This window comes from Bos mutus, chromosome 25 (genome assembly GCF_027580195.1).
Source record: "Bos mutus isolate GX-2022 chromosome 25, NWIPB_WYAK_1.1, whole genome shotgun sequence".
NCBI lineage: Eukaryota > Metazoa > Chordata > Mammalia > Artiodactyla > Bovidae > Bos > Bos mutus.
Genome location: NC_091641.1, coordinates 22,762,368 through 22,788,537, shown reverse-complemented (window position 1 = coordinate 22,788,537; position 26,170 = coordinate 22,762,368). Strand labels below are relative to the sequence as shown.

At 36.3% G+C, this 26,170-nt stretch overlaps 1 protein-coding gene across 1 annotated transcript in view; it reads left to right on the top strand.

Moving 5' to 3' along the window:
• The window catches only part of LOC102264932 (phospholipid-transporting ATPase ABCA3), a 214,901-nt gene that overhangs the window by 64,191 nt on the left and 124,540 nt on the right, over positions 1-26,170 (top strand). The window contains exons 8-12 of the mRNA XM_070362575.1: positions 5,969-6,098; positions 10,481-10,635; positions 10,882-11,037; positions 11,449-11,659; positions 13,962-14,112. Of these exons, the coding sequence (XP_070218676.1) occupies positions 5,969-6,098; positions 10,481-10,635; positions 10,882-11,037; positions 11,449-11,659; positions 13,962-14,112 (803 nt within the window). The remainder of the gene's footprint in view (positions 1-5,968; positions 6,099-10,480; positions 10,636-10,881; positions 11,038-11,448; positions 11,660-13,961; positions 14,113-26,170) is intronic.

Sequence of the window (26,170 nt, the reverse complement as noted above, 5' to 3'; positions counted from 1 at the left end):
CAATCTTCCACTCTATGTCTTTGGAGCATTTAAGCCATTGACATAAGGTAATTATCAATAAATACGTATATAGTGCCATTTTAAACCTAATTTTCCAGTTGATTCTGTGTTTCTTTGTTGATTTCTTTTTTGTTCCTTTCTTTTTCTTTTTGTTCTTCCTTTTGTTGTTTGATTAGTTCCTTTTGTATTATGCTTGTGTTCTCTTATTTTCTGTTTTTTTGTGTGTGTGAAACTATCATATGTTTGTGATTATCTTGTTTTTCATGTATGTTAACATTTTCCTATATCTAACTGCTTTAGACTGATTTTCTTATAGGCTCAAATGCATTGTAAAAAATGTCTGCATTTTGCTATTCTTCTTCTTCACACTTTTTGGCTTTGTTGTCTTCTTTTACATCTTCATATTTACCCTTTTGCTGTTCACTGCTTTCACAAAAAAATTTTATTTTTTATTTTTTAAAAATCTGTATACTGGTTTATTTAAGTAATTTCCTTTTCAATTCTCATTTTCTCTTTTCTATGGATTCTTATTTCTTATCTATTTAGAAAATATCTTTCAATATTTCCTTTATGATAGGTTTCATTTTAGTTTAGTTCTTTTAGTTTTTCCTGTCTCAGAAATTCTTTATCTCTCTTTCTATTCTAAATGATAATCTTTCTGGAAAGAGTTTCTTATGTTGCAGATTTTTCTCTTTCAAAATTGTGAATGTATCTTGCTACTCCCTTTCAGCCTGCAACATTCCAATACAGAAACCAGCTGATTGCCTTAAGGAGATTTCCTTGCAATCAAATTTTGTTTTTCTCTCCTTGCCTTCAGCATCCTTTCTTTACATTTAACTTTTGCTTTCCTGGTGGCTCAGACAGTAAAGAATCTGCTTGCAATTCAGGAGACCTGGGTTTGATCCCTGGGTTGGGAAGATCTCCTGGAGAAGGGAATGGCAACCCACTCCAGTATTCTTGCCTGGAGAATTCCATGGACAGAACAGCCTGGTGGGCTATAGTTTATGGGGTTGCAAAGAACTGGATATGATTGAGCAACTAACACTTTGACTTTCTTTCTTTGCCACTTTATAGTATGTCTGGTGTAAGTCTTTTTGGGTTCATATTGTCTGAAACTCTCTACACTTCCTGTATCTGGATATGTGTTTCCTTCTTTTTTTTTTTTTTTTCGCTTTTCTTGTTTTTTTGCTTCCCTAGTAGTTCAGCTGGGAAAGAGTCTGCCTGCAAGGCAGTAGACCTGGGTTCGATCCTGGAGTTGGGAAGATCCCCTGGAGAAAGGAAAGGCTACTCACTCCAGTATTCTGGCCTGGAGAATCCCGTGGACTCTATAGTCCATGGCGGGTCGGGGGGGAGGGGGCGGTCACAAAGAGTTGGACATGACTGAGCAACTTTCACTTCACTTCACTTCTTTAGGTTTGGAAAGTTTTCAGTCATAATTTCTTCAAGTACATTTTTTGATCTCCTTTACTTTTTCTTCTTTTGTTGGAATTTATTCACCACTTATTCATTTTGTATTATTCAATCTTCTGTTCATTGTTTCTAGCTCAGCTTTTGCCTCAGCAAATGAGATTCCTAATTTTTCTTGATTCTTTATAGTTTCTAGATTCTTTATATAATAATCTGAATTTTTATTGATATCCTTTCATTGTCTCCTTTTTGCACTCTGTGTCTATCAGGCTGAATATGTCTGTTCCATTGTTTGTTCTTTTATGGGAGTTGTCTTGGTTGTCTTGTCCTGAACCCCCCTCCCAGCTCCTTCCCCATACCCTCCCTCTGGGTCATCCCAGTGCACCAGCCCCAAGCTTCCTGTATCCTGCATCGAACCTGGACTGGTGATTCATTTCTTATATGATATTATGCATGTTTTAATGCCATTCTCCCAAATCATCCCCCCCCCCTACAGAGTCCAAAAGACTGTTCTATACATCTGTGTCTCTTTTGCTGTCTCGCATACAGGGTTGTCGTTACCATCTTTCTAAATTCCATATATATGCGTTAGTATACTGTATTGGTGTTTTTCTTTCTGGCTTACTTCACTCTGTATAATGGGCTCCAGTTTCATCCACCTCATTAGAACTGATTCAAATGTATTCTTTTTAATGGCTGAGTAATACTCCATTGTGTATATGTACCACAGCTTTCTTATCCATTCATCTGCTGATGGACATCTAGGTTGCTTCCATGTCCTGGCTATTATAAACAGTGCTACAATGAACATTGGGGTACACGTGTCTTGGTCTTTTATCTGGGAGTTGTTCCTCTACTTCTTCTTTTTATCTATGTTTCTCTTACTTTGTGAGTTTGGGAGAAACAATTATCTACCATGGTCTTAGAGGGCTATTTGATGTGGTAGCATCCCCGTATAGCCTGAACGGCTTTGATATTGCTGATGCCAATGCTGTTTTTAGTATGGATGACTGCTGCTTCTTTCCTCAGTGTGTCCTGGCTTTTATCCCTTTGATATGTGATGTGACTGGTCTTACGGTGATCAGAACCTGCCCTGCATGTTAAGCAGTGCCTCCTCTCTTCCCTGTGGCTGTCACAGCTGTAACAGGGGCAGGGTCTGCACCTTAGGTTTTGGACTAGGAACCCCTCACCTGTTTCTGAGCTGCACTGTGAAGTAGGTGGTATTGTAGTGCTCCCACTGGGAGAGGAGCCACCAAGTATTCCTCCACCAGAGCCGTCCTTTAGGGATGGCACTCTGTTGTGTCATCGGTCACCCATAGTGCAGGGTCACACGGTACACTGTTTCAGCACTGCTCTCAGCCCTGCCTCAACCATGGAAAAGCTGGAAATTTGCTCTAGTGTCCTTCAGGCATTGTTTTTTACAAGGCAACCAGTGGGGATCCACTGGATTAATGACTGATAAATTTTAGTAGATGAGGCAGAGGGAGCTGTGGGTAAAGAAATCCCAAGCTTCTGCCTTGTACATCCAGATAGATAATGGTGTAACTTACTCAGAAAAGGAATATAGCAGGAGGAATACATTTTCAGATGAGTGAAAGTGAAGGTCAGTCAATAGTGTCTGACTCTTTGCGACCCCTTGGACTATAGAGTCCATGGAATTCTGCAGGCCAGAATACTGGAGTGGATAGACTTTCCCTTCTCCAGGGGATCTTCCCAACCCAGGGATCGAACCCAGGGCTCCCACACTGCAGGCAAATTCTTCACCAGCAGTGCCACAAAAGCTGAAGTTCTATGAAGACCTACAAGACCTTCTGGAACTAACACTCAAAAAAAGATATCCTTTTCATCATAGGGGACTGGAATGCAAAAGTAGGAAGTCAAGATATACCTGGAGTAATAGGCAAGTTTGGCCTTGGAATACAAAATGAAGCAGGGCAAAGGCTAATAGAGTTTTGCCAAGAGAAAGTACTGATCATAGCAAACACCCTCTTCCAACAACATGAGAGATGGCTCTACACATGGACATCACCAGATGGTCAATACCAAAATAAGATTGATTATATTCTTTTCAGCTGAAAATGGAGAAGCTCTATAGAGTCAGCCTTGCAAAATTCAGACTTAAGCTGAAAAAAGTAGGGAAAACCACTAGATGATTCGGGTATGACCTAAATCAAATACCTTACAATTACACAGTGGAAATGACAAATAGATTCAAGGGATATCATCTGATAGACAGAGTGCCTAAAGAATTATGGACGGAGGTTCATAAGGTTGTACAGGAGGCGGTGATCAAGACCATATCCAAGAAAAAAAAAAAAGAAAAGGCAAAATGGCTGTCTGAGGAGGCCTTACAAATAGCTGGGAAAAGAAGGAAAAGGAGAAAAGGAAAGATATACCCATGTGAATGCAGAGTTCCAAAGAATAGCAAGGAGAAATAAGAAAGCCTTCCTTGTGATCAATGCAAAGAAATAGAGGAAAACAATAGAATGGGAAAGAATAGAGATCTCTTAGAACATTAGAGATACCAAGGAAACATTTCATGAAAAGATGGGCACATTTAAGGATAGAAATGGCATGAATCTAACAGAAGCAGAAGATACTAAGAACAGGTGGCAAGAAGGCACAGAACTATACAAAAGGGATCTTAATAACCTGGATAGCCACAGTGGTGTGATCACGCACCTAGAGACAGACATCCTGGAATGCAAAATCAGGTGGGCCTTAGGAAGAATCACTACAAACAAAGCTACTGGAGGTGATGGAATTGTAGTCGAGATATTTCAAATCCTAAAAGATGATGCTGTGAAGGTGCTGTACTCAATATGTCAGCAAATTTGGAAAACTCAGCAGTGGCCACAGGACTGGAAAAAGTCAGTTTTAATCCCAATCCCAAAGAAAGGCAATGCCAAAGAATGTTCAAACTACCACACAACGGCATTCATCTCACATGCCAGCAAAGTAATGCTCAAAATTCTCCAAGCAAGGCTTCAACAGTATGTGAAGCAAGAACTTCCAGATGTTCAAGCTGGATTTAAAAAAGGCAGAGGAACCAGAGATCAAATTGCCAGCATCTGTTGTATCATAGAAAAAGCAAAAGCATTCCAGAAAAATATCTGTTTTATTGACTATGCCAAAGCCTTTGACTGTGTGGATCACAACAAACTGTGGAACGTTCTTAAAGAGATGAGAATACCAGACCACCTTACCTGCCTCCTGAGAAATCTGCATGTAGGTCAAGAAGCAACAGTTAAAACTGGACATGGAACAACAGACTGGTTCCAAATTGAGAAAGGAGTACATCAAGGCTGTATGTTGCTATCCTGCTTATTTAACTTATATGCAGAGTACATCATGGTAAATGCTGGGCTGGGTGAAGCACAAGCTGGAATCAAGATTTCCAGGAGAAGTATCAATAACCTCAGTTATGCAGATGACACCACCCTTATGGCAGAAAGCAAAGAAGAATTAAAGAGCCTCTTGATAAAAGTGAAAGAGGAGAGTGAAAAAGCTGACTTAAAACTCAACATTCAAAAAACTAAGATCATGGCATCCAGTCCCATCACTTCATGGGAAATAGATGGGGAAACAATGGAAACAGTGGCAGACTTTATTTTCTTGGGCTCCGAAATCACTGCAGATAGTGACTGCAGCCGTGAAATTGAAAGAAGCTTGCTTCTTGGAAGAAAAGCTATGACCAACCTAGACAGCATATTAAGAAGCAGAGACATTACTTTGCAGACAAAGATCCATCTAGTCAAAGCTGTGGTTTCTCCAGTAGTCGTGTATGGATGTGAGAGTTGGACTATAAAGATAACTGAGTGCCAAAGAATTGATGCTTTTGAGCTGTGGTGTTGAAGAAGACTCTTGAGAGTCCCTTGGACTGCAAGGAGATCCAACCAGTCTATCCTAAAGGAAATCAGTCCTGAATATTCTTTGGAAGGACTGATGCTGAGGCTGAAGCTGCAATATTTTGGTCCTGTGATGCAAAGAACTGACTCATTTGAAAAGATGCTGATGCTGGGAAAGATTGAAAGGAGGAGAAGGGGACAACAGAGGATGAGATGATTGGATGGCATCACCGATTCGATGGACATGAGTGTGAGCAAGCTCTGGGAGTTGGTGATGGACAGGGAAGCCTGGCGTGCCGTAGTCCATGGGGTTGCAAAGAGTTTGACACAGCTGAGCGACTGAACTAATTAGTAGAGTTTGAAGTGCTTATAGGACAACCACATATAACGACTTTTTGCAGTAAGTTTAGAAATTTAGCAGAAAGACATTGACTGGAGCAGATTGTAATATATCAGCTTCATGACAGTAAATGGATCAAAGTGGGTCTCCACAAAATTGTTCAGAAAAAGTCTTATGGACCTACTTTGAACTTCTATCCACATTTTGCTTCCAGATATAATTGTTCATGATTTTTTTCTTTTATACTTTGATTTTACCTTTTGAGATTAATGGTCTCTTATTTTCTTATTCTATAGATAATTGATATAAATGCATACCCTTTATAAGTAATAGTAATAGATATAAGGTTTGTGGGGTTTTTTTCTTTTCACAGGAATTCACATTGCAAAATATGACTGTACTAGCAGTTCAAGACTTGTCTTTGAATTTATATGAAGGGCAAATCACTGTCCTTCTCGGTCATAATGGAGCAGGGAAGACTACTACCTTATCTATCCTCACAGGTAAATATTCATGGTTACTTTTGACACAGATACTGTGGATTAAGCTTTGAAGCTTTTGTGTACTCTTCTTGACATTGACATTGTTACTTAAATGATACATATGGCTGTTTATTAATCTGCTCTCTTTACAAAGTATAAATCATTTATTATTAAGCTTAAAAATCAATGTTTATTTTTGTTTCTCAGGCGCATCCCACTTCTCACTTTGTAGTGCACCATCGTCATTGGTCAATGCAAAGACTAGAGAGCCTTTCTACTTTCACTTATTTATTCTTTTAAATTTCCTTTTATATTACTTTCCTCTGTTCCCTTGTCCCTTCATAGGAAACCATTCTAATTTGTTTGATGTACATTGTTTCATTGTATAATGTGTAGTATATATTCTTATGAATATACTTTTATATTTAATAAGAAAATTTCTACTTACATCCAAGTTGAAAGATTTTCAGTGACCACCCTTACACCCACTGCCTATATTTTACCATTTTATATATTTGTCACAGATCTATTGATCCCATTTTTATGCATCTGAAAATTAATTTTAGATATTAAGGTGCTTCTTAATAAATAATTTAGAATGCATATCATTAACTAGAATTTTGGGGGGGAATAAAATTTTAATTAAAAAATGCTTAAATTTTAAGTATTCATTTGCTGCATTTTGACCTACGCATACCTCTGAATAATCCTGTTGCCTATTAAGATAGATGACTTCACTATTATCCCAGAAAGTGTTCTCATTACTCAAGTGATTCACTAAATTACAGATGAGGCAAAACTTTACTCATATCATTAGTATACATTAATATGCCAGATATTTGGGTGAAAACTAAGAATGCAGTGTTGAGCAAAAAGTCCTCGCCTTCAAAGATCTTATAGTTGAGCAAGGATTTGATGAGTAAATAGGAATTTTATAACATCTCAAGAAGTTAAAAATAAAGCTTGAGTGTTGGGTGTTGTCCTGTCACCTTGATCTAACACTGCGGGCAAGGTCTATGAGCAAAGGGGAAATAAAATCTAATTTGAGATTGGTACAAGGTGTAATGAATCATGAAAGAAAGGGGAGATGCGTATTCTAAGGATATTCAGGGCCAGGAAGTAAGAAAGTAGGGAATATTATATGGCTAGAGAACAGAGACAGAGAGAGAATAGGAATGACCAAAATGATACCAGAGTGTCAAGTGAAAGGTTGGAGCAAGGATGAATTTCCCAGTTTAGGTCAACTGTAAGTAGCCTTATCTGTGAGGAAAGAAATGATGGAAAACAACAATTCTTTGTTAACTTCTATCTTTGAAATACTTCTGAAACTTAGTTAAAGCTCTTAATCATTACTTCCTAATTAATTCCACATAATTATTAGTGAATATTGTTATTGTTGTCTTCAGTATATCAACTGCCACTTATTAAATAATTTTATATATTTCATCTTAGAACATATTCCATGCTTTACATTTTGTGACAGTGGTCCCCGAAGATAATGGTCTCCTTCCCATGTGTTCTGGCCAGGTCTATGCCCAACATGTAGTGTGGAGAAGCTGATGTATTGGGCACAGACCTGGCCAGAAAGACAACAACAAATCCCTGGGGTCTGCTTGGTGTGGTGGGCTGCTCCAGCCAAGGTGGCTTCCACTTTCTGTCTGGGAGGAAAAAGGTAGGACCCTGACCCTTGTGAGGAGGCAGGGCAGTGAAGTGGTCTGTCTCTTCCTCACTGAAAAGTCAAGCATGGTTCAATTCACAACTTCAGCAGACCTTGTTTAATTAGTTTTTGTTTACTTACCAAAAAAAAAAAGATACCCACAAAACCAAATCATAAATGATGAAATGAATCCTAAATAAAAATGGATTTGCTCCACAATATTTCTTAGGAAGATCAAGAATCAGCAATCCAGGTACCCTGAAGGTCCCAAGTGTCATGGGCAAGTAGGGTTTTTCCCGGTAAGACGGATCCCTGCATGGGGTTGGATAGTTCTGTGCCAAGAAGCTTGTTGGGGTGTGTGACACCGGGCTATATATATATATATATATATATATATATATATATATAAAAATGAGATAATCCTGGTTTATCTGGCTGAATCCTAAATGAAATCTCTAGTGTCCTCATAAGTAAAAGACAGAGGGAGATTTTAGATAGGCAGAAGAATAGAAGAGAAGAGAGTAGGCAATGTGATGTTGGACCCAGATAACCGGAGTGTTGCTTCACAGGTTAAGAAATATTAGCAGCCACCATAATCTGAAAAAGACAAGAAATGGATTTTTCCCTCAGAGTCTCTGTTGAGGGTGAGGCCCTGCTGACACCTCAGTTTCACCCCAGTAATACTGATTTCAGACTTCCAGTCTCCAGAACTGTAATGGAGTATATTTCTTTTGTTTTAACACTAACTCTGTGGTAATTTGCTACAGCAGCCATTGGAAACCAATGCATTCGATATCTCAGAACATATATTATGCACTTCCTCATGTGTATATGCACATTCCCTTTTCCTTACCAGGAATGCCTAAACCACCACTTCCCTTTTGAAATTTTCTACTCATTCATAAAGATTCAGCTCAAAAGCTGCTTCCTGATCACATCAACCAGAATTAATCACCCTTACCTCTGTTTGGTAACTATGTCCCAAAGGATTAGAGTAATTTCTTACACAGTAAGTTTTCAGTAAATACTTGCAGAATGAATTAATTGTATCATGTATCACAGTTGTTGAGACACCTGTTTCCTCAATGAAAAGTAGCTCGAAGCCCAAGGGTTATGTCTTGTAATTTTTTTGAATGATAATTTTTAGTTGAGGCAAAATTCATATAACATAAAATTATTCAATTTAAAGTTTCCAGCTTAGTAGCATGTGGTACTTTTATGATATTGTGCAACTACACAGTGGAGTGGCAAGTATATTCAAGGGATTAGATCTGGTAGACAAAGAGCCTGAAGAACTATGGATGGACATTTTTAATATTGTACAGGATGCAGTGACCAAAATCATTCCAAACAAAAAGAAATGCAAGAAAGCAAAGTGGTTGTCTGAATAAGCTTTAAAAATAGCTGAGGAAAAAGAGAAGCAAAGATAAAGAGAAAAGGGAAAGACCTACCCAACTAAATAGAGATTCAGAGAATAGCAAGGAGAGATAACAAGGCCTTCTGAAATGAACAATGCAAAGAAGTGGAGGAAAACAATAGAACGGGAAAGACTATAGATCTCTTGAAGAAAATTGGAGGTATCAAGGGAACATTTCATGCAAGGATAGGCATGATAAAGGACATAAATAGTGAGGAACTAACAAGAGCAGAAGAGGTTAAGAAGAGTTGGCAAGAATACACATAGGAACTCTACAAGAAAGGTCTTAATGATCCTGATAACCATAGTGGTGTGGTTAATCACCTAGAGCCAGACATCCTGGAGTGTGAAGTGGACCTTAGGAAGCATTACCATGAATAAACCAACGGAAGTGATGGAATTCCATCTGAGCTATTTAAAATCCTAGAAGATGATGCTGTTAAAGTGCTGCTTTCAATATGCCAGCAAATTTGGAAAAGTCAGCAGTGATCACAGGACTGGAAAAGGTCATTTTCATTCTAATCGCAAAGAAAGACAATGCCAGAGAATGTTCGAACTACAGTACAGTTGCGCTCATTTCATAGGCTAGTAAAGTTATGCTCAAAATCTTTCCAGCTAGACTTCAGCAGTACATGAATTGAAAACTTACACATATGCAAGCTTATTTCAAAGATGCAGAGGAACCATAAATCAAATTGCCAATATCCGTTGGATCATGGAGAAAGTAAGGGGGTTCAAAAAAACATCTACTTCTGCTACAGTGACTACGCTAAAGACTTTGTGTGGATCACAAAAAACTGTGCAAAGTTCTTAAAGTGATGTGAGTACCAGATCACACTATCTTTCTCCTGAGAATCCTGTATGTGGGTCAAGAAGCAACAGTTAGAACTGGACATAGAACAAATGACTGGTTCAAAGTTGGGGAGGGAATATAACAAGTCTGTATATTGCCACCCTGCTTATTTAACTTCTATGAAGAGTACATCATGCAAAATGCCAGGTTGGGTGAATCACAAGCTGGTAAGATTATACTGTGGTTTGCCTATGTTGTCAAACAGACAGTAGCATAGAACCCTGAAACAGAAAATTCTTCAAAGTATTTTTTATTACTCAATTAATATTTTTATACTCATTAGAAACCAGAATGCATAGATTTTTTAAAAGTTTTCCCCATTACCAGAAGGTGCCAGGTCACTTTCTTTGTAAGAGGTACTCATAATTCTTTCAAATAGTCTACAAATAGACTATTAAGGAGGTGCTAATGAACAGTGTATTCTCAGGTTCTCTCACTGAAACTAAGTTTCTGTCATGTCTTATGCTTAATTCTAGGTCTCTATCGTCCTACCAGTGGAAAGGTGTATATTAGTGGATATGATATCTCGAAAGATATGGTTCAAGTCAGGAAAAGCTTGGGCTTGTGCCCCCAGGATGACATATTGTTCCATCACTTGACAGTCTCAGAACATCTCTATTTCTACTGTGTGGTGAGCCAGAGATATAGTCTTTTTTTCCACTCTTTTCATATGCTTCAGGCAGTGTGACAAAGAACCAACATCTTTATCTTTATGTAGTGGAAATTCATTTTTTGGAGACATTGTTCCTTAACTATAAAGGGGGGCAAAGAGAAGGAAAAGCTCATGTCTAAATAACTCTGTAAGAAAAATCCTGATGAAAGAATTTTTCTAAAGACAAAGTTGGAAGCACCATGTAAACTTTGGCTTCTCTTTTAGATAAAAGGAGTACCTCCAGAAATACAATCTAAAGAAATTAACAAAATGCTGATATCTTTTGGCCTGATAGAAAAGCATGATGCCCTTGCAAAGTCACTGAGTGGAGGAATGAAGCGTAAACTCTCCATTATTATAGCACTTATAGGAGGCTCCAAGGTAAAGAACCACTAACATGGGTCCCTATCCCAGCTAATGTATAAAACTGAGCTGACACAAACCTATGAGCTGATATGAATCTAACTCTCTAGAAAGTGAAAGTGAAGTCGCTCAGTCATGTCCGACTCTTTGCGACCCGTGGACTGTAGCCCACCAAGCTCCTCCGTCCATGGGATTCTCCAGGCAAGAATAGTGGAGTGGGCTACCCATCAGAGGGTATTTCCATCATTGATCCAGTTTATATAATATGGTTATGGGGTTTTAATTTATTGTTAATTTTTCAAAGTTCTTAATATAGTCTAGATTATGTATTTTAGCTTGCATATGTCCCCCATGTAAAATAGTAAGTTATCACATAAAGAGCATAACATGAATTAAATATGATCATGGAACTGTTCTTCTGATCTGTAGGTGGTGATACTTGATGAGCCAACATCTGGCATGGACCCAGTCTCAAGGAGATTCACCTGGGATGTCCTTCAGAAGCATAAAGAGAATCGTACCGTCTTACTGACAACCCACCACATGGATGAAGCTGATGTCCTGGGTGACCGTATAGCTATCATGGCGAAGGGTACTCTGCAGTGCTGTGGCTCTACAATTTTCCTGAAAAAAGTTTATGGTCTGTCTCCCTTTGATCACTGTTTGGATGCTAATGCCTGAATAACATTCTCTAACATAATTTTATTATCATTTTTGTTCCTCTACACAGAACTTCTTGTGTCCTATTGCATTAAATCTAAACTATTTAAATTGGCTATTTGTAGTTTATCTATCTATCCCTATTATTTTTCATTATGATACGATGAGTATATTCTAACTTAGAAAACTCATTCTTTTATTGACCTCAAAAAAGTCATGTTTCTTTCTCTCACCTGGCTTCCACTGAAGTTAGTTTTTGTTGGAATGAAGTAATGCTTCCAAGGTATTTGGTTCATAGACTGATAACTTGTAGGGGAGAAAGTGAGTGACTCAGTATCTCTGACCCTTTTTTCTCCATTGCCAAATCAGCATCACTCCCCTCTGGTGTAATTAGCTAAATACTTTCTAGTTTATTTTTATGAAATCATCTTGAAATGTGATAGTTGATCAATAGGAATTTATTGAATAGGATATGAATGAATAGTGAAATAAAACAATCTTGATTTTAATAAGAATATACTCTGATTAGTCAGTAAGACTAGTACATTAAAAATGAGCCATAATATCATATGTAACTGAGTTCCGATATTACAAGGTTCAAACCAGTAAGTGTATCAGGGCTTCAGAATTGGAGCATACAAATCAATGAGAATAGTTAAGACTGACATTATTCCATTAATCATTAATTTGGTGTTTGAATTCATTCATTCAACTCATATTTATTTTGAGTGAGTTACATTTAATGTTTACACACATTTATCTCATCTCCTCTTCATAACCTCACCATTTTTATGGAGCAGAAAACTGCTGCTTATTCTGAAGTCTGAGTCAATCATGCAGTTAAGTGGCAGAGTTTTGGACCTGGGTTCTTCTAACAACAAAGCCCTTGTTTTGCACTCTAAGATGTGACCATTTTCCCTTTACTCTATCTGAAAGAGGATATTGAGTTGAGTTTTAAGCAGTATATTTGGTTAATATCAGAAATAAAGGGACTCATACTTTTAAATGTTTTTTCACTTGCAGATGGGAACATATAAGTTAATATTCCTATAGCAGATTAGTTGTAGGAACAAAATTAATTAACCTAAGTATATTAATGCTTTTAGTTATTGACCTTAAAAAGGCAATGAAGGAAAGAACACCTCTATTTTAGAAAACGATATAAGTAAGTAATAAAAGTATGAGGATAAAAATGCACCTTTTTTCCCCTGGGACAAAGAAGAAGTCAGCTGGCATCAACAGTCTGGGGGAGAATCAGTGAGAAATTAAGTTTGATGGACAGGACATTGAAAACAGCAAGAGTGGTTTGCATTTGATGTGTGAATGCATGTATAAGACAAATTTTGAAATATGAAATTCAGAAGCCCCATTCAAGAATATAATAGAAAGATAGCCTAAAGTAATGAATGCTAAAATAAGAATATGACAGGTAAAATAATTATGTGTGTCTATACTCCGGTGGCCCAGACAGTAAAGTGTCTGTCTACAATGTGAGAGACCTGGGTTCGATCCCTGGGTTGAGAAGATTCTCTGGAGAAGGAAATGGCAACCCACTCCAGTACTCTTGCCTTGAAAATCCCATGGACAGAGGAGCTTGGTGCAGGCTACTATCCATGGGGTCGCAAAGAGTCAGGCACGACTGAGCGACTTCACTTTCACTTTCATATACATAAATGTGTGTGTGGATGTATGTATGTATATGTAAAATCCTAAAAGGGTCGGAGACACTTGGTGACAATAGTCCGTGTAGCCCATTGTCACATAATGAAGGGAAGAGTTCCTAGTACAGTGAGGTGAAATTTTGATGTTTTCATTCATTAATTTGGGGAAGTAAAAGTTTCCACTTTAATGGCATGTACCTGAAATGTGATCATTGAACATTAAGTATGGAAAGAATGACAGAAGGAAGAAAATTTTTAAATATATAAAACAATAGAAAAATGTTTAAACTTTTTCTTTTGTATTGGAGTATAAGTGATTAACAATGTTAAGATATTTTCAAGTGAACAACGAAGGGATGCAGGCATACATATACATGAATCCATTCTCCTCCCAACTCTCAGCGCATAAAAATTAACAGGTTTAAATTTTAGTAAAAATATGAAACCAGTAAATCTCAAAAATTAAAGATCACTTGCTCTTAAACACAGTATTGATGCCTTGTAAAAATGAAATTTGAAACAAGCAAGATCCTGTGCTTTCTGTTGGTAGAGTATATTTATGTGTTTGATTGGGGCAGATTGCATTTAAAAAATTTTGACCTTTTAAATGGACTTTTTCAGGTGTGGGATACCACTTAATTATTGTAAAGGATCGTCACTGTGATGTTCAAGAAATCTCCGAACTGATTAAATATCACATACCAGAAGCCAGATTGGAGAACAATGTTGCAGCTGAATTATCGTTTGTCCTACCCAAGGAGTACACAGACAGGTATGGATCCAGAGAATGTTAGATAATAGTTTGGGGTTATAAGAAATCAATATTACTTTTTAAAGTTTCCCCTGACTTGACAAATAGATTGTGTGCAGCTGTCATTTGACAAGTAATGGTAAAAAAAAAAGAAAAAAAAATTACTTCCTAAAGATTTCACTGTCTGCACAGAGGGAAGTCATATAATTTGGCTTGCATTTAGTTTGTCTTGGTATCTTTATTTCTATTTCTTACAGTCTGGTGTTAAGCAGTGACAAGAAATGATAAGCTATTTGCACAAACTTTGTTCAACTGATTTGCTGAGATTATAAGAAAAAAGTGGCCTATGTGGCAGACCTTGCATTCAGAAGCCCTAGAAACTACAGGAAACAGGCAATTTGACCATAACAGCTAAGCAAGCTAGTTTCCAAAAGGAGAAAGAAAATATTAATTGTACTTGGGATGTTTATCTTGATTAAGGGAAGAGGAAAATAAGAATACTTATGATAAACTTCCAGGGACTATGCCAATTTCATCTTCTTTCAAGTTGTAGTTAGCAGCTTGATATTATCTTGAAGCAAACTAATTGGCATTCTCAAAAGAAGATGAATAGAGGGGAACTTCTTCAACTTTCTAATGAACAAAATCCTAACAGCCTACATCATACATAATGGTGAGAAACTCAAAGCTTTCCCGTTAAGATCAGGAACAAGGAAAGGAAGTCCTTTCTCTCCACTGCTTTCAACATCATGCTGGAAGTCCTAGCTAATGCAATAACACGAGACAAAGAAATGTACATACATTAGGAAGAAAGGAATAAAACTCTTTGCAGATAATACAATCATCTTTTGCATACCGCCCAAAAGAATTTACCAAAACAAACAAACAAACAAAAATCCTTCTAGAACTAGTAAGTGATTGTAGCAAGGTCGCAGGATACAAATTTGATATAAAAGTCAATAACTTTTCTATATATCAACAATTAGTAAATATAGTTTAAAATTACAAGCACATGCTATTTACATTAGTATTGCCCAAAGCAAATTACTTAGGTATAAAGTTAATAAAATACATACAAGTTTGATATGAGTAAAACTCCAAAATTCTAACGAATGAAATCAAGATGCTAAATAAATGTGAAGATAATCCATTTTTATGAATAGGAAGACTCAATACTGTCAAGGAGTCAGTTCTTCCCAACTTGATCTATAGGTTCAGTGTAATTCTAGTCAAAATCTCTGTAAGTTATTTTGTGGGTATCAACAAATTGATCCCAAAGTTTATAAAAAGTTTATTCAAATTAATCAACACAATATTGAAAGAAAAGAATAAAGTTAGAAGACTGACAGAAACCAACTCTAAGACTTACTATAAAACTACTATAATCAAGATGGTGTAGTATTAGTAAAAGAATATAAAAATAGAACAACAGAACAAAGCAGAGAACCCAGAAATATATATATACATATCGTCACCTGATCTTTGACAGGGAAGGAAAAGCAATGGAGAAAAGATACTTTTCAACAAATGGTGATGGAATGAACAATCAGACATCCACATGCAAAGAAAATAACCTAGATGCTTAAAATGTGTGATAAGCCTAAAATTCAAACAAAAAACTATAAATCTCCTAGAAGATAACATAGGACTGAAAACTGGCTGACCTTAAGTTGGCAATGACATTTAAATTACAGCACCAACAGCACTTTTCATGACAGGAATAACTGAAAAGCTGGACTTCAATGAAATTATATTTTTGTTCTGTGTTTGGCAATTTCAAGGGAATTAGAAGACAAGACACAGAATGGAAGAAAATATTTGCAAAAACACATTTAATAAAAAAAATGTTACACAGCATATACAAAGAACTAGAAAAAGCAAGGGAATTCCTGTTTTTTACTTCTGCTTTATTGACTGCACCGAAGCCTTTGACTGTGTGGATCACAATAAACTGTGAAACAATGTTGAAGAGATGGGAATACCAGACCAACTTACCTGCCTCCTGAGAAATCTATATGCAGGTCAAGAAGCAACAATTAGAACCTGACATAGAACAGCAGACTGGTTCCAAATTGGGAAAGTACATCAAGGCTGTATATTGTCACTCTGCTTATTTAACTTATATGCAGAGTACATTACGTGAAATGCTGGGCTGGAAGAAGCACAAGCTGGAATCAAGATTGCCAGGGAAAAAAAATCAATAACTTCAGGGATGCAGATGACACCACCCTTATAGCAGAAAGCAAAGAGGAAGTGAAGAGCCTCTTGATGAAAGTGAAAGAGGAGAGTGAAAAAGCTGGCTTAAAAGTCAACATTCAAAAAACTAAGATCATGGCATCTGGTCCCATCACTTCATGGCAAATAGATGGGGAAACAATGGAAACAGTGACAGACTTTATCTTTTTGGCTCTGAAATCACTGCAGATGGTGATTGCAGCCATGAAATTAAAAGATGCTTCCTCCTTGAAATAAAAGCTATGATCAACCTAGACAGCATATTAAAAAGCAGAGACATTTCATGGCCAACAAAGGTCCATCTAGTTAAAGCTAAGTCTTTTCCAGCAATCATGGAAAAGTAGTCACAGCCATAGGCTGTGAGAGTTGGTCCATAAAGAAAACTGAGCATCGAAGAACTGATACTTTTGAACTGTGGTGTTGGAGTGTTTTAGGTCTTCACAGAGCCATTCAACTTCAGCCTCTTCAGCTGAAATGGTTGGGGCATAGACTTGGATTACTGTGATACCGAATGGTCTGCCTTAAGTTTGACTAGCTCCCATTTGCTCATTTTGTTTCTATTTATTTTCTCTTTGGAGACAGACTAAGAATATATGGCTATGATTCATGTCAGAAAAAAATTTTCACATTCTTTTCTTATAGTTTTATGATGTCATGTCTTATATTTATGTATAAACCATTTCAAGTTTATTTTTGTATATGATGTGAAGGAGTGTTCTGATTTTATTGATTTGCATGTAGCTGTCCAGTATTCTCAGCACCATTTGTTGATGAAACTCTCTTTTCTCCATTGTATATTCTTGCTCCCTTTATCATAATTGACTCTATTCTGTTGCATTAATCTAAATGTCTGTTATTGTGCCAATACCATGCTGTTTTGATTACTGTAGCTTAGTTATGTCTGAAGTATAGAAGGGTTATGCCTTCAGCTTTGTTCTTATTTTCTCAGGATTTCTTTGTCAATTTTGGATGTTTTGTGGTTCCATACAAATGTTAAGATTATTCTGGTTGTGACAAGTATCATCAGCATTTTGATAGGGATTGCATTAATCTGTAGATTCCTTTGGGTAGTATGGCCATTTTAAGAATATTAATTCTTCAAATCAAAAACATGTAATAGTTTTCCATTTTTTGGAATCTTCTTGGATTTCCTTTATCAATGTTTTACAGTTTTCAGTGTATAGATCTTTCACATTCTTTATTAGGCTATTTCCTAGATTTTAGGGTTAGACTTTTAAATGGATTGGCTTTTTCCTCTTCTTTCTGATATTTACATATTGGCATAATGAAATCAAAGGATTTCTGTATATTCATCTTGTATCCTGCTACCTTGCTGAATTATTTTATTAGTTCTAATAGATTTTATGTGGAGACTCTATGTTTCTCTTTATAGTGTATCATGTCATCTATCAATAGTTCCATTTTACTTCTCCCTTCCAATGGGGTTGTATTTCATTTTCTTTTCCTGTTTGATTGCTGCAGCTACTACTTCTAATACCATATTGAACAGAATGGTGAGAATGGGCATCCTTGTCTTTTTCCCGAATTTAGTGAAGAAGTTTTCTGCTTTTTACCATAGAATATTATGTTGACAGTGGGTTTGTCATAAATGGCTTTTACTTTGTTGAGATATGTTCCCTCTATATCCACTTTGGTGAAAGTTCTTATCATGAATGGATGTTGAATTTTATGAAAAGCTCTTTATGAGTCTACTGAGATGACCATGTATTTTTGTCTTTCCTTTTGTTAATGTGGTGTATCACATTGATTTGTGTGTGTTGAACCATCCTTGTGAACCTTGGAATTGTCCAACTGATCATTATGTTTGATTCTTTTTATGTACTGTTACATTCAGTTTGCAATATTTTGTAGAGGATATTTGCATTTATATTCATCAAAGATATTGACTTGTACTTGTCAAATGTGTAGGCATAGTCTCTTTGTCTCTTTTGGGTAATAGAGTGACAGTGGCTTCATGGAAATAATTTTGCAGTGTTCCTTCCTCTTCAATTTTTTGGAATAATTAAAGCAGGATGGTGTAAGCTCTTTTTATATGTTTTGTGGAACTCTGCAGTGAAGGCATCTGGTCCTGGACCATTGTTTTTAAATTACATATTCAGTTTCATTTCTAATGATTGGTCTGCTCAAATTTTCTGTTTCTTCTTGACTCAGTTTTGGCAGGCTGTATATTGCTACAAGGGCTTCCAAGGTGGCTCAGTGGTAAAGAATCCACCTGCCAATGCATGAGATGCAGGCTTGATCCCTAGATTGGGAAGGTCCCCTGGAGAAGGAAATGGCATCCCACTGGTATTCTTGTCTGGAAAATCCCATGGACAGAGGAGCTTGAAGGGCTACAGTCCATAGGGTTGTAAAAGAGTTGGATATGACTTAGCAGCTATGCAACAAGAACAACATATTTCTATAAACTTGTCCCTTTGTTCTAGATCATCTAATTTGTTGCCAAATAACTATTTGTAATATACTCTTAAAAATGTTTTTGTATTTCTATGGTATCAGTTTTTACTTCTCCTCTTTCATTTCTTATTTTGTTTATTTCAATCCTCCCTCTTTTCTTCTTGGTGAGATCTGCCAGAAGTTTATCAATTTTGTTTATCTTTTCAAACAAGCAATTCTTGGATTTATTGATTTTTTTATATTTTTAATCTCTATTCTATTTCCTTTCTCATCTTTATTATTTCCTCCCTTCTGCCAACTTTAGGTTTTGTTTGTTCTTCTTTTTCTAATTCCATTAGGTGGTGGATAATATTGTTTATTTGAAATGTTTCTTCTTGAGAAGAGCCTTAATCACTATAAAATTCCCCATTAGAAGTGCTTTTGCTACATCTCATAGATGTTGTAAAGTTGTATTTTCATTTCCTTGAGTTTTTTTTTTCTGATATCCTCTTTGATTTTACCATTGACCTTCTTGTTTTCTTAGTAGCATGTTTGATCTCCAGCTGTTTGTTTTACTCCTGTTTACTTTCTGTGGTTGATTTCTAGCTTCACAGCACTGTGGTCATCAAAAATGCTTGAAATAATTTCTATCCTTTTAAATTTGTTGAAGCTTGTTTTGTGATGTTGTATGTGATTTATCCTAGATCATTCATTTGCACTTGAAAAGAATTTGTATTCTGGTTTTTGTTATATTTTGGGGGGATTGTGTAGTGCCCTGTAGATATCAACTCCAAAGGATCTATTTTGTCATTTAGGACCTCTGTTGCCTTGTTACTTTTCTGTCTAGATTATCTGTCCATTGATGTCAATGAGGTATTAAACTCTCCTACTATTATTGTATTATTGTCCACCTCTCTTTATGTCTGTTAGGATTTATTATACTTATTTTAAATATTTAAGGTGCACCTATATGCATGTATGTTGATGAGTGTATGGTCTTCTTGTATTGGCTCCTTCATCATTATATAATGTTCTTTTTTATCTTTCTTCACGTCCTTTGTGTTAAAGTCTATTTTTTTTGATATGTGTATTGCTATCCCTGCTTTCCTGTAATTTCCATTTGCTTGGAACATCTTTTTCTATCCCCTCACTTTCAGCATGCATGTTTTTGCCCTGAAGTGAATCTCTTCTAGGCAGCATATTGTAAGTTCTTGGTTTTTATCCCATCTATTACACTATATCATTTGATAAGAGGATTTAGTCCACTGACTTTAATTTTTTTTTTTTTTTTTTTTTTTTTTAATTTTATTTTATTTTTAAACTTTACAATATTGTATTGGTTCTGCCATATATCGAAATGAATCCACCACAGGCATACATGTGTTCCCCATCCTGAACCCTCCTCCTTCCTCCCTCCCCATACCATCCCTCTGGGTCGTCCCAGTGCACCAGCACCAAGCATCCAGTATCGTGCATCGAACCTGGAATGGCGACTCGTTTCATATATAATATTATATATATCTCAATGCCATTCCCCAAATCATCTCACCTTCTCCCTCTCCCACAGAGTCCAAAAGACTGTTCTATACATCAGTGTTTCTTTTGCTGTCTCGTACACAGGGTTATTGTTACCATCTTTCTAAATTCCATATATATGCGTTAGTATACTGTATTGGTGTTTTTCTTTCTGGCTTACTTCACTCTGTATAATAGGCTCCAGTTTCATCCACCTCATTAGAACTGATTCAAATGTATTCTTTTTAATGGCTGAGTAATACTCCATTGTGTATATGTACCACAGCTTTCTTATCCATTCATCTGCTGATGGACATCTAGGTTGTTTCCATGTCCTGGCTATTATAGACAGTGCTGTGATGAACATTGGGGTACACGTGTCTCTTTCAGTTCTGGTTTCCTCAGTGTGTATGCCAAGCAGTGGGATTGCTGGATCATAAGGCAGTTCTATTTCCAATTTTTTAAGGAATCTCCACACTGTTCTCCATAGTGGTTGTACCAGTTTGCATTCCCACCAACAGTGTAAGAGGGTTCCCTTTTCTCCACACCCTCTCCAGCATTTATTACTTGTAGACTTTTGGATTGCAGCCATTCTGACTGGCGTGAAATGGTACCTCATAGTGGTTTTGATTTGCATTTCCCTGATAATGAGTGATGTTGAGCATCTTTTCATGTGTTTGCTAGCCATCTGTATGTCTTCTTTGGAGAAATGTCTAGTTCTTTGGCCCATTTTTTGATTGGGTCATTTATTTTTCTTGAACTGAGCTGTAGGAGTTGCTTGTATATTTTTGAAATTAGTTGTTTGTCAGTTGCTTCATTTGCTATTATTTTCTCCCATTCTGAAGGCTGTTTTTTCACCTTGCTTAGAGTTTTCTTTGTTATGCAGAAGCTTTTAATTTTAATTAGGTCCCATTTGTTTATTTTTGCTTTTATTTCCAATATTCTGGGAGGTGGGTCATAGAGGATCCTGCTGTGATGTATGTCAGAGAGTGTTTTGCCTATGTTCTCCTCTAGGAGTTTTATAGTTTCTGGTCTTACGTTGAGATCTTTAATCCATTTTGAGTTTATTTTTGTGTATGGTGTTAGAAAGTGGTCTAGTTTCATTCTTTTACAAGTGGTTGACCAGTTTTCCCAGCACCACTTGTTAAAGAGATTGTCTTTAATCCATTGTATATTCTTGCCTCCTTTGTCAAAGATAAGGTGTCCATATGTGCGTGGATTTATCTCTGGGCTTTCTATTTTGTTCCATTGATCTATATTTCTGTCTTTGTGCCAGTACCAAACTGTCTTGATGACTGTGGCTTTGTAGTAGAGCCTGAAGTCAGGCAGGTTGATTCCTCCAGTTCCATTCTTCTTTCTCAAGATTGCTTTGGCTATTCGAGGTTTTTTGTATTTCCATACAAATTGTGAAATTATTTGTTCTAGCTCTGTGAAGAATACTGTTGGTAGCTTGATAGGGATTGCATTGAATCTATAAATTGCTTTGGGTAGTATGCTCATTTTCACTATATTGATTCTTCCAATCCATGAACATGGTATATTTCTCCATCTATTAGTGTCCTCTTTGATTTCTTTCACCAGTGTTTTATAGTTTTCTGTATATAGGTCTTTAGTTTCTTTAGGTAGATATATTCCTAAGTATTTTATTCTTTTCATTGCAATGGTGAATGGAATTGTTTCCTTAACTTCTCTTTCTGTTTTCTCATTATTAGTGTATAGGAATGCAAGGGATTTCTGTGTGTTGATTTTATATCCTGCAACTTTACTATAGTCATTGATTAGTTCTAGTAATTTTCTGGTGGAGTCTTTAGGGTTTTCTATGTAGAGGATCATGTCATCTGCAAACAGTGAGAGTTTTACTTCTTCTTTTCCAATTTGGATTCCTTTTATTTCTTTTTCTGCTCTGATTGCTGTGGCTAAAACTTCCAAAACTATGTTGAATAGTAATGGTGAAAGTGGGCACCCTTGTCTTGTTCCTGACTTTAGAGGAAATGCTTTCAATTTTTCACCATTGAGGATAATGTTTGCTGTGGGTTTGTCATATATAGCTTTTATTATGTTGAGGTATGTTCCTTCTATTCCTGCTTTCTGGAGAGCTTTTATCATAAATGGATGTTGAATTTTGTCAAAGGCTTTCTCTGCATCTATTGAGATAATCATATGGTTTTTATTTTTCAATTTGTTAATGTGGTGTATTTCATTGATTGATTTGCGGATATTGAAGAATCCTTGCATCTCTGGAATAAAGCCCACTTGGTTATGGTGTATGATCTTTTTAATGTGTTGTTGGATTCTGACTGCTAGAATTTTATTAAGGATTTTTGCATCTATGTTCATCAGTGATATTGGCCTGTAGTTTTCTTTTTTTGTGGGATCTTTGTCAGGTTTTGGTATTAGGGTGATGGTGGCCTCATAGAATGAGTTTGGAAGTTTACCTTCCTCTGCAATTTTCTGGAAGAGTTTAAGTAGGATAGGTGTTAGCTCTTCTCTAAATTTTTGGTAGAATTCAGCTGTGAAGCCGTCTGGACCTGGGCTTTTGTTTGCTGGAAGATTTTTGATTACAGTTTCAATTTCCATGCTTGTGATGGGTCTGTTAAGATTTTCTATTTCTTCCTCATTCAGTTTTGGAAAGTTGTACTTTTCTAAGAATTTGTCCATTTCTTCCACGTTGTCCATTTTATTGACATACAATTGCTGATAGTAGTCTCTTATGATCCTTTGTATTTCTGTGTTGTCTGTTGTGATCTCTCCATTTTCAGTTCTAATTTTATTGATTTTATTTTTCTCCCTTTGTTTCTTGATGAGTCTGGCTAATGGTTTGTCAATTTTATTTATCCTTTCAAAGAACCAGCTTTTGGCTTTGTTGATTTTTGCTATGGTCTCTTTTGTTTCTTTTGCATTTGTTTCTGCCCTAATTTTTAAGATTTCTTTCCTTCTACTAACCCTGGGGTTCTTCATTTCTTCCTTTTCTAGTTGCTTTAGGTGTAGAGTTAGGTTATTTATTTGACTTTTTTCTTGTTTCTTGAGGTATGCCTGTACTGTTATGAACTTTCCCCTGAGGACTGCTTTTACAGTGTCCCACAGGTTTTGGGTTGTTGTGTTTTCATTTTCATTCGTTTCTCTGCAAATTTTGATTTCTTTTTTTATTTCTTCTGTGATTTGTTGGTTATTCAGCAGCGTGTTGTTCAGCCTCCATATGTTGGAATTTCTAATAGTTTTTCTCCTGTTATTGAGATCTAATCTTACTGCATTGGGGTCAGAAAAGATGCTTGGAATGATTTCTATTTTTTTGAATTTACCAAGGCTAGATTTATGACCCAGGATGTGATCTATCCTAGAGAAGGTTCCATGTGCACTTGAGATAAAAGGTGAAATTCATTGCTTTGTGATGAAATGTCCTATAGATATCAATTAGGTCTAACTGGTCTATTGTATCATTTAAAGTTTGTGTTTCTTTGTTAATTTTCTGTTTAGTTGATCTATCCATAGTGGTGATATTAAAGTCTCCCACTATTATTGTGTTATTGTTAATTTCTCCTTTCATACTTGTTAGCATTTGCCTTACGTATTGCAGTGCTCCCGTGTTGGGTGCATATATATTTATAATTGTTATATCTTCTTCTTGGATTGATCCTTTGATCATTATGTAGTGACCGTCTTTGTCTCTTTTCACAGCCTTTGTTTTAAAGTCTATTTTGTCTGATATGAGTATTGCTACTCCTGCTTTCTTTTGGTCCATATTTGCATGGAAAATCTTTTTCCAGCCCTTCACTTTCAGTCTGTATGTGTCCCCTGTTTTGAGGTGGGTCTCTTGTAGACAGCATATGTAGAGGTCTTGTTTTTGTATCCATTCAGCCAGTCTTTGTCTTTTGGTTGGGGCATTCAACCCATTACGTTTAAGGTAATTATTGATAAGTATGATCCCGTTGCCATTTACTTTATTGTTTTGGGTTCGAATTTATACACTGTTTTTGTGTTTCCTGTCTAGAGAATATCCTTTAGTATTTGTTGGAGAGCTGGTTTGGTGGTGCTGAATTCTCTCAGCTTTTGCTTGTCTGTAAAGCTTTTGATCTCTGTCTCTTCATCTTGTTTAAATTGCTGAGTTTGGGGTGTCCTTTCTGTATTCTGGCAGTTTGTGGAGTTCTCTTTATTGTGGCATTTCCTCGCTGTGTGTGGGTTTGTACAGGTGGCTTGTCAAGGTTTCTTGGTTAGGGAAGCTTGTGTCGGTGTTCTGGTGGGTGGAGCTATATTTCTTCTCTCTGGAGTGCAATGAAGTGTCCAGTAATGAGTTATGAGATGTCTATGGTTTTGAGGTGACTTTGGGCAGCCTGTATCTTGGAGCTCAGGGCTGTGTTCCTGTGTTGCTGGAGAATTTGCTTGGTATGTGTTGCCCTGGAACTTGTTGGCCCTTGTGTGGTGCTTGGTTTTAGTGTAGGTATGGAGGTGTTTGATGAGCTCCTGTCAACTAATGTTCCCTGAAGTCAGGAGTTCCCTGGAGTTAGGGTTTGGACTTAAGCCTCCTGCTTCCAGTTATCAGTCTTATTTTTACAGTAGTTTCAAAACTTCTCCTTCTATACAGCACCATTGATAAAACATCTAGGTTAAAGATGAAAAGTTTCTCCACCGTGAGGGCCACCCAGAGAGGTTCACAGCATTACATGGAGAAGAGAAGAGGGAGGAGGGAGTTAGAGGTGACCCGAATGAGATGAGGTGGAATCAATAGAGGAGGGAGCAGGCTAGCCAGTAATCACTTCCTTAGGTGCACTCCACAGTTGGACCACTCAGAGATGTTCACGGAATTATACAGAGAAGAGAAGAGGGAGGAAGGAGACAGAGGTGGCCAGGAGGATAAAAGGGGGAATGAAAAGGAGGGAGACAGATCCAGCCAGTAATCAGTTCCCTAAGTGTTCTCCACCATCTGGAACACACAGAAATTCACAGAGTTGCATAGAGTAGAGAGGGGTTAGGGAGGAGACACAGGTGACCTGGTGGAGAAAAAGGAGAGTCCAAAGAGTAAGAGAGCAGTCAAGCCAGTAATCTCGCTCTCTAGTGAAAAATGCGTACTGAAGATTGGGTTCTTAAAGGTACAAAATTGGTAACAAATACATAAAAGCAAAAATTAAAAATCTAGAGTAGAGTTTGGGATTTCAAAAATACAATGCTAAAGAAAAGACGAAGGAAAAGAAATAGAGAAAAAAAACAAACAAGCAAAGTCACAAAAATTATAAAGAAAATATAGGTACAAAATTGATAACAAATACCAAAAAGCAAAAGTTAAAAATCTAGAGTAGAGTCTGGAATTTCAAAAATACAATGTTAAAAAAAAGAAGAAGAAAAAGAAAGAGGAAAAAACAAACAAACAAAATCAAACCAAGTTGCAAAAATTATAAAGAAAATATAGGTACAAAATTGATAACAAATACCAAAAAGCAAAAGTTAAAAATCTAGAGTCTGGAATTTCAAAAATACAATGTTAAAAAAAAGAAGAAGAAGAAAAAGAAAGAGAGAAAAAAACAAACAAAAACAAACCAAGTTGCAAAAATTATATAGAAAATATAGGTACAAAATTGATAACAAATATCAAAAAGCATAAATTAAAAATCTAGAGTAGAGTTTGGAATTTCAGATATATAATGTTATATATAAGAAGAAAAGAAAGAAAGAGAGAAAAAGAAAAAAAAGTCACAGAAATTATAAAAAAATATATATATATAGGTACAAAATTGATAACAAATACCAAAAAGCTAAAATTAAAAATCTAGAGTAGAGTTTGGAATTTCAAAAATACAATGTTAAAAAAGAAAAAAAAAAACAAGGTCACAAAAAATTATAAAAACATATATATGAAGTTTGCTTTTTAAAAAAAAAAGGGTCTTTTTTTTTGCAGAATAATAGTAGGTTATAAAGTGAAAATTAAAGGAATAATAGAGGACTT